The sequence below is a fragment of the Sinocyclocheilus anshuiensis genome, unplaced genomic scaffold, assembly GCF_001515605.1.
Source record: "Sinocyclocheilus anshuiensis isolate Anshui unplaced genomic scaffold, SAMN03320099.WGS_v1.1 scaffold944, whole genome shotgun sequence".
Lineage (NCBI taxonomy): Eukaryota > Metazoa > Chordata > Actinopteri > Cypriniformes > Cyprinidae > Sinocyclocheilus > Sinocyclocheilus anshuiensis.
Window position 1 is genome coordinate 2,033,240 of NW_015549559.1, and position 8,980 is coordinate 2,042,219.

The following is an 8,980-nucleotide window of genomic DNA, read 5'->3' on the forward strand; positions in this document are numbered from 1 at the left end:
GTGACGCGCTGCCAAGATGGCGACGGCTGGCTCCGCCTACTTTAGGCTTCAAAACGCTCGTCGGAAGTCTACGGGTTACGTCACGGACACTACGTCCATGTTTTTATACAGTCTATGGTTTTAACCAATCACACATAATTATGCTGAGCTTATGAATGCAATGGCCAATCAGAGGCGTTCAGATGAGTCATCGCTGAAACAGCGGAGTTCCGTTGTTCAGCGAGCGCTGACTGAATTCTGACTAGTGAATTCTCTCATCATAAACAACAAAGTGAAGATCTACGTGCGATGTAAGTATAAGAGATTTATTCATCATACAGTGTTATGTGATCAGTGTTCACTGATTTTAACGGGAGTGTTTTTAAAGTGCATAACGCGCTAGACTAAGCTTGTGATGATGTTCTTTGGTAATGTTCTTTGCTCTTTTTGTGTAGCTGCTTTTTGAATAACTGAGGAAATGTAAGCATTATAATTAGTAACTTACGATGTTTCTATTAATTTGTTATCATGTTAAATACAAATTCCGTCATATTAAAAACATTAGGCTGCTTTTAGCCTTACGCTGGAGTTGGTTCACTTTCCCGCAATGAAACTAAGTAAATAATTACATAAATTAACACGATATCGTGTATTGGCGATCTCACAGGCTGACGATAGGACGATATGAAAATTGAGCATATCGCCCAACACTAGTTTACCAACAGCCAACCATTTCTTTGTTTCAAATGTCAATGCAGATTCCAAACATTCTGTGTACATGTACATTCTCTGTAACACATTCTGACATTCTCATGTTCATCACGTCCACCCTGGGAAAGTGCCCTTGTGACGAGGATGAGTTCTTGCCGAGTGCTGTAATGTGTTTGAGGGTGTCTGGGAAAGTCATAGCTCTAATACATGGCTCAGAGCACACTCACATCTCAAAGTCCTACTGCTAGTGACAGAATCAGCAAAATTTAAGTTGAAAAACCCATTTCTCTTGTAGCGTCTGGGAGCCTCAGGGAAGCCCCATGTGCTGCCACTGAAGGCTGCTTTTCTATTACATTTAGCCCCCTTCCACCAACCTGAAATGCCTTCCTTATGTCCCCTGGCAACTGGTTAACCTAATGACAGTGATCGATGAATATAGGCTGAACTCAATTGCAGAAAACAGAGCTATAATGGGAAAAGTAGCAGCCAGAAAGAACCTTGCTTAAAGGATTAGTTCACTCCTGAATTAAAATTTCCTGAAAATTTACCCACCATTTACCGAGCATTTGTGGTAAAAAAAAAAAAAAAAAGTATATAAATGTTTATTTTTAGTGTCCAAACATATATTCTTTGCATCGATTCAGTGCTCTTCAAAAAGACACCAGTGCACTGAATTCATCCTACACTTAAAAAAAACTTTGAGAAGAAAAAAAATTCAGCAGCAGCACAACTAAGCATGGAGAGAGGATTTTCCCTCTCCTCTCATTGCAGCACAGCTGTCAGGCAGACGAAAGAATCTCAACTCACTCTGATTGGCTGGAAGCACCATGACATCTCAGAGACGGGGATCGTGTGTCAGATGGAAGGGGGGAGCATTTGTTTTGGGTAGAGCAAGGAAGGAACTTGTTCAACATCAGTGAATCAGAAAAATCTCTCCACACACACTCAGACACACCCATAAAACCATATGTCCCTTTTCTCACACCTCCAAACAGAACAGCAAAAATTATTATGTGAAATTAGCCTCCAACACATCCACAAAATATTTCTATAATGTAGGTGGGAAATATTTTGTGCTGTAGGAAGGAAGCACATTTCACATCTTGGAGACATGCAGAAATGGAAAAGACTAAAATCCAAAACAAATGATCCCAGAACAAGATTTAAATCTTTAAAACATCTCAGACATGCTCTCTGAATACAATGTTATAGCATGAGCCAATCTGCGCTTAATCTGTACATTTCGCACCACGTCTATAAGACAGAGCTGATGGGAGTCATTCATTCGAGAAACAAGAAAAACAGTGAAGGGGGATCAGGTAAGAGGTCTGTAAGGTGAGGACTAGAGTAGAGGTCTGCACTAGAGGTCGACCGATTAATCGGCCGATTTTTGGCATTTTTTAATTAATCGGCATCGGCCGATTGTGCTGCAAATTAAGCCGATTTATAGGCAGGCGCATCTGCGGGCAGCTAAGCGTTGTTGCGGAATGCCGGAGAATCTCTCTGGCTCCATGAAAGACGGAGCAGCACTCTGCAGCAGAGTACGTGAGCGGAGTGGAACGGCAACAATTTCCCCTCCGCGCTCCGACCATTTAATAATCACTCCGCTCCAACTCCACTCCGGGTTCACCAACCATTTCCCGCTCTCGCTCCACTCCTCGCTCACTGATATCAGAAACACCGCTCCGCGGCTAAAGTATTTCAGTATGTTTGAAATATCACATTATTTCATAACATACTATTCTTCTATTCATAACGTATATTAAAAGAAAAAATTAAATAAATAAAATAACAGGAGAGTTTCAAAGAGGCTTATTGGAACACCAGTGTGCAAACTTTTTTCCTACCACATGACAAGCTAATAACATTTTTGTCAGCATTAAAAGGTATAATTGCTGCTTTTTGCAGTGCAGTTATTTTTGTGATGAAAATAACTACGTTTTCGTCATTTATTTTACCTACGGATCACCGCATTTCTTACAGATTTCTGTTCATTCGAAATCAGATACATACAGATGAAGTAGCACTGTAAGATTACATTTGTTTGAATGCATTATTGAGAGAGCGATTGCGTGTGAATAAGAATAGTACCTGTTTAAATATTGCTTTCACCTGAAAATATTCATTATCTAGAAGGAACAAACAAATTCCTTGAGAACTTCCCGCTCATGTCCATTGCCGTCATCCTAGTCTTCACATTCTTTCTGATTTAAGTGATCTCTATCAAGCTAGCTAAATAGGCTATGTTTAATATGTGAATTCTTGCTAAATATGCAGTCCAGTGTGCAAACTTTTTTCCTACCACATGACAAGCTAATAACATTTTTGTCAGCATTAAAAGGTATAATTGCTGCTTTTTGCAGTGCAGTTATTTTTGTGATGAAAATAACTACGTTTTCGTCATTTATTTTACCTACGGATCACCGCATTTCTTACAGATTTCTGTTCATTCGAAATCAGATACATACAGATGAAGTAGCACTGTAAGATTACATTTGTTTGAATGCATTATTGAGAGAGCGATTGCGTGTGAATAAGTGTTGTACCTGTTTAAATCATGATTTCACCTGAAAATATTCAGTATCTAGAGGGAACAAACAAATTCCTTAATAACTACCCTATAACTTCCCGCTATATCCATTGCCGTCAACATAGCCTTCACATTCTTTCTGATTCGAGTACTCCTTCTCTATCAAGCTAGCTAAATATGTTTAATGTGAATTCTTGCTAAATGTGCAGTTATATTACGGGCCGTTGGCATGCATTGTACTCATGATGGAGCGATGGTGGAGTGCTCTTGGAGCGAATGAAAACCACACTTTTAAAGTGGCTCCACGCTCCAGTCAAAATCACCACTCCACTCTGCGCTCCGCCCCCACTCCGCTCCGCTCACATACTCTGCCTGGTTGCTGTACCACCTTCCAAGTGAAGAGTACCAATCCGAGGTAGAAACTTTCCTTTGTCCTGTTTAACAGAGCACAGCTGCCCTTCCTCGAACCTTCAAACAGAGCCACTGGAAAAGAGGGACCCAGGCTGAGACAATGCTGAACCTGACCAATGTTAACACCCAAGCTGAGGATCCAAAGGCTGAGGAAAATTAGAAACCACCTGCCATCTGGCCTTCCTGATCCACCTGCCATCTGACCATCAGATAACGTCAAATAACATTTTTATAAATATGAACGTTACCGTGAGATTTTAGGTGGACTTTAAGAGAGAGTTCGTGCTACTTGTGATTCGGGCACTAGAGACATCAGGGGAGCAGCTGACAAGCCAGCGCAGGTCATTTAAATGGAAGGATTGCAAGGATACTCTTCTAGACATGCCAAATATGGTGAAGAAACGGCTCGAATGTCAAACCACTGGTAAACCTGCGAAAAACCTTATAAGTTACGTTATTTTAGTGAACGGGCGGTCGCAGGTCCAACACCGTGATGTTATAGTCCTCTTATTCAGGTCACGACATGTTGAACGTGTACTGATTGAACAACCCTCGGTTTAGTGTCAAACGCGTAACAGTTAGGCCAGCTCCTGAATCCGAGCAAACAAACCGAGCCCTGCGCCGAGGTTATCATCATACTCCCACGCTTATAAAGTTCGTTTCTGCACTCACCCCACAATGCCTTCCGAGTAGTTTCTGCTCTTCCACGGTGTGCCAGTGTAAATGTCCTCCACCCCATCTGTCAGCAGCAGACTCCTGTTAAAACCAAAGGTGCTCGCCTTGTTGTCTCTTTTCCTCTTGCTTGGCAACTCCGTTCCCACTACTGTGACCCTACTGCCAGCCACTTGCCCCCCGCCGCCGACACCCCTGCTGCTCTTATTGTTGTTATTGGCTTCCAGAGGGATAAAGTCGTGTTGTTCGGAGACCTCACTGTCGGGTTTGGATACAGACATCCCCTGATGATCCTTGGGCTTGCCGCTGCTGTCGGCCGCGTTGCTCGACGCACCGATGCCGTCGCCGCTGCTGCTAACGTCACTACTCGTCAGTTTGGCGCTGGCTGTGTTGCAGTTGTTGTTGAAGTAGAGGTTTCCCAGAGTCTGCGTCGTTTCCCAGATGTGCATCCACAGGTTGTTGGCAGGTCCGCGCTGTTCTGGCTGAAACCAGGCGATTCTAGGATCCATCAAACGCTGAGCTGCTGTAGGCACGCTTGCCCTCAGAGCAGAGCCAGGCTCGGTTCGCTTAACCAACGGGAACACACGTTCGCCCTGGACAGCTACTAAAATATCCTGTGCAGGTCCATCAACGTATTTCGGGACAAAAAAAAACCCCACCAGTGTAAACGGACTGTAAAAAGACGTTGTTTAAAAAACGGTAACCGTCAAACTTCAGAGCACGAGGAATGGAGATGCGTGAGTGTCGTCTGTGTCGCTGCCTCGGCTCTCACGCGCTTGTTTCGGAGCTCGTGTGTCTCAATGGCGGACAGACCACAGCGCGAGCGCGCATGCGCGGACAAGCGCGAGCGAGCAGCGGGGGCGCGCGGATTCCGAGTGTTACGCAAGCGAGCACGTTACAGTTTCTGTTACGTAACAACAACAGTGGGTTTGACACATTGTAGTAATATGAACCTCTCGTTTGTCATGTTTCAGACGTACCCTGTAAAAGGTGGCGCTAATCCAATGAGTCGTATATCTAGTTCATGGCTCAGTTTTATCTTATAATTTGATTATTTTGTAATGGAGTGACAGAAATCAGATTACTGGGAACAGGAATCCGCGAATAGAATAAAAACAACAGTATTATTACTGTGGGACAGGTTTGACCAGTGTTTCTTTTTTACCACTTAAAGAGACAAAAATAGAAGACAATTAATTTTAATTAAAGAGACAAATTTTTGATGGGGGGGGGGGGTAATCTAATAAGCATGCTAATGTCATACAGTATATTAAATTATCAAAAAGTTTAAGATGACGTAACATCTACAAGACAGCGTTTGCTTCTCCATAAATGGGTTCCTAAGGGATCTAATACAACTCATAAACATCTGATAATCTACTGTTGCTGTGGGCCATAAAATGCCACATCAAAGGGTTTTGTTCTTGTCGCATTATTATGGACCGGGTGAGAGGGAAAGCATTGCAGAGTTTAGAAAATAACCCCTGGGCACAGATCTATCGTCATTTTACAGATGATCTCACTGAGGACAAGGACAAGTCTTACCAGAAGCCCAAAAGCCAGAATATTAAGGGGGTTAAAGGGGAATCTGTTATGAGACTGGATGACATTGTTTAACTTTTCAGTTTAATTTACATGCTGAAATCTGATGGCCAATGGAGTATATGTTATAAATCTAAAACACAGACACTATTGACCCTGGCTCTTCGGACAATAACCATACTCCACGTATTTAAGTCTAAACTCAAAGCCTATATGTTCAACCAATATTACCTGTTATAATGTCCTACTACTTGTTTCGCTTCTGTTTCAGTTTTTATAACCATTTCTTACTATGTGTAAGTAAGTTGTTGTTTTTTAGCATGTGTGTTTGGCAGTGTTATTTTTTAGGATTACTGATAAACTACTGTCATTTGATTTGCATTATTTGTATTTATTTTAATTTTAGTTAAATTATGTCTGAATTTATTATGTCTGTTTAGGTCTTTTATTAAGTTTTTAGATTTATTTAATTTGTTATTTTAGTACTTCAACAAACTAAATGGAAATTAAATAATATATATATTGAATTTATAAATGTGTATGTATATATATATATATATATATATGTCGCTTTGGATAAAAGTGTCTGCTAAATGACTAAATAAATAAATGTTTTTTTTGTTTGTTTTTTTGTGATTATGATACTGTATTATTATTGTGGTATGCAACTGCAACCGCACGTTCTGGACTTGGCAAATGTCTTGTCCATCTATGTATAACATGATTGTTTATTTGCTTTTGTCATTGTGCAGCGTCCTTGAGCTTGGGAAAGGCGCTATATAAATTAAACTTATTATTATTATTATTATTGTTGATTCATCCTCCTAATACTTAACAACACAAGACCATTATGATATGTTATGCTTTAATTAAAGCACTTACATACGTTTGGTTTTACAAACATTTTTTATCTTAATTTTCTTACATAAACAATCTCACATTACAATAAAACCAAAAGAACCCCAGAGAGGAATATGGACAGAAAATGCTAAATAAAACAAGGTGAGATGTTGACAGAGAAGTTGTACTACTGATCTTTGAAATCTCATTTTCTCTGCAGGTTCTCCAAGTAGCTGAGGAATCTCTTCAGGTTGATCCTTATGTTGTCCAGAACACAAAGCTGACAAGGGCTGTATTTTCCTCTGCCTTCTTTTCGCAGCTGCGAGGGAACAAAACACCAAACTGTGAAAAGCCTGCCATCTAAAGGCCTAAGAACACACTAGAATACAGAGAACTAGCAATGGCTGTGCTGTGAACGGTCAGACTGAGAATGGATAAAAGCAGCTGAAGAAGTACTTTACAGTTTTAAAGTGGAACATTTTAGATTAGCCACCTAAGCCCCTTTCTCTGGACAGTCATTATGAGGCTGAGATGGTGCTTATGCAACAGATCTCAATGTCAGAGAAGACAAAAAATGTTGCACTTGAACCTTGAGCTCATGCATTTGGAGGAGTGAGATTTGGCATTTTAGTGTCTGATTTAATATTACTGTTCGGGTGTGTGAATGTGATAAATGAGATTGTTTGTATCTGTGGTGATATTTCTTATTGGCTTTAAACAAACCTTAGCCCTAAACCCTGGCTGAAGGGCTTTGAGAGATGAAAGCAGGTTAATATTTTTTCCAGCTTTCTCTGCTTCATCGCCATCCGCAAACACATCGAAGAGGGCATCCAGCGCTTCCCCGCACACAACCAAGTTTGAGTCCTTCATTGCGATATTCAGTAATGCATTTCCAATCAACTGCAAAAAGAGATTAGGTTAGCTGAACAACTGACCAAAGCTATGCAATGACAAATATACTGCAAAAACAATGCTCAGTTATTAACCTAATAAAAGACAGACAGATTGTACTATACACTTAATTTGTAAATCCATTTAAGTCTAAAAATACTGTAGAATGTGATATAAATGTAGCCACTTGTAATTTAGTACAATCAGACTGTCACTGCATTTCAGTGTGTGTGTATTACATGTAAAACGGGAACATGAAAGGAAAAAACTAAAAGCAACTCATGTAAACACCTTAATCATAATATTGTCTTATTCAGAATAAGGTAAATAATTAGATTACTGATGTCCATGTAAACGTACTCATTGAGTCATTCATTCATTCGATTTGTTGAAATGCCTGATTCATTCAGAATGAAGTAAATGGCTCTCTTTATGAATGGGCCATTGAATCATTGGTTCACACGATTCGTTTAAAACGTGGATTAATTCAGAAAAGAATCACCGCTGTGTGTGACGCTTGGAGACGCACAATAGTTCTGCTGTGGCTTTATAGGTAATATTTTCATTTGCAAAATTGAGCAAAAGCAGACAATAATGTCTAAAATCTAAATCTAAAAAAATAACAATATTAACTTCTTATTTACTGAACTGTTGTTTAAAATCACATTTGCACTCGTGCTGCTATTCAGGACAAAATAGCACTCGTGATATTGCTCTCGCTGCTTGTGTGGTATCACTTATGATATTAAAATGAGACAAAAACTCATACGGGGCATGCCCCAATATCTTAAATTTTAAGGGCATATAAGTGCATTTTATAGGCTACATCATGCAGTGAATTGTTGCCCTGCATCATGTTTGTCAACAGTTAACTATGTGAAATGTAAGATGACATACTGGTCTGCGGCGGTGCAGGTGCATTAATTGCGTTAAAATATTAAAAAATATATATATATATTTTTTTAAGTAACTAATTAAATATACACACTAAAATGACAGCCCTAATATATTATTAGAATATAATCTAATAATAAAAGTAAAAAAAGAATTATAAAATAAATAAACAATTAAAAGGTTTAATTAGGTCAAACATTATAAAATGATCATCAAATAATTTTTGTCCCTTCTCTATAATGTAAAATAGGGTAGCAATTTCTGAATGTTATCCACCTTATTTTTCCCGTAAGAGTGGGCACGACCATTTGTAAATTTTATGTGCGAGGTTTCTGGTCTCATCCGCTTCCAGTTATTTTTAGCAGTACAAAACAGCTAATTTTGCTGCTTGATATTGCAAACTGGTGTGTCTTACCACATTATTTTAATGCATTATCTTAATTATGAACACAGTGGTTTGTAGTGCAAACAGTTTTACTGTTTACAGTACTTTGTTATTCTTCTTGCTAT

The 8,980-nt window shown here is 39.5% G+C and overlaps 2 protein-coding genes across 3 annotated transcripts in view; both read right to left on the reverse strand.

Moving 5' to 3' along the window:
- Positions 1-5,418, reverse strand: part of LOC107657124 (non-canonical poly(A) RNA polymerase PAPD5-like) — a 36,851-nt gene extending 31,433 nt beyond the window's left edge. Inside the window, exon 1 of the mRNA XM_016445142.1 lies at positions 4,304-5,418. Coding sequence (XP_016300628.1) covers positions 4,304-4,812 — 509 coding nt within the window. The 5' untranslated portion in view covers positions 4,813-5,418. The remainder of the gene's footprint in view (positions 1-4,303) is intronic.
- Positions 5,419-6,723: 1,305 nt separating this feature from the next.
- The window catches only part of LOC107657125 (HEAT repeat-containing protein 3-like), a 17,747-nt gene continuing 15,490 nt past the window's right edge, over positions 6,724-8,980 (reverse strand). The window contains exons 14-15 of one of the 2 annotated variants that reach the window (XM_016445143.1): positions 7,409-7,585; positions 6,724-7,004 (exon numbers count right to left, since the gene is read on the reverse strand). In XM_016445143.1, coding sequence (XP_016300629.1) covers positions 6,891-7,004; positions 7,409-7,585 — 291 coding nt within the window. In that variant the 3' untranslated portion in view covers positions 6,724-6,890. The remainder of the gene's footprint in view (positions 7,005-7,408; positions 7,586-8,980) is intronic. The other variant, XM_016445144.1, reaches the window with a different exon arrangement.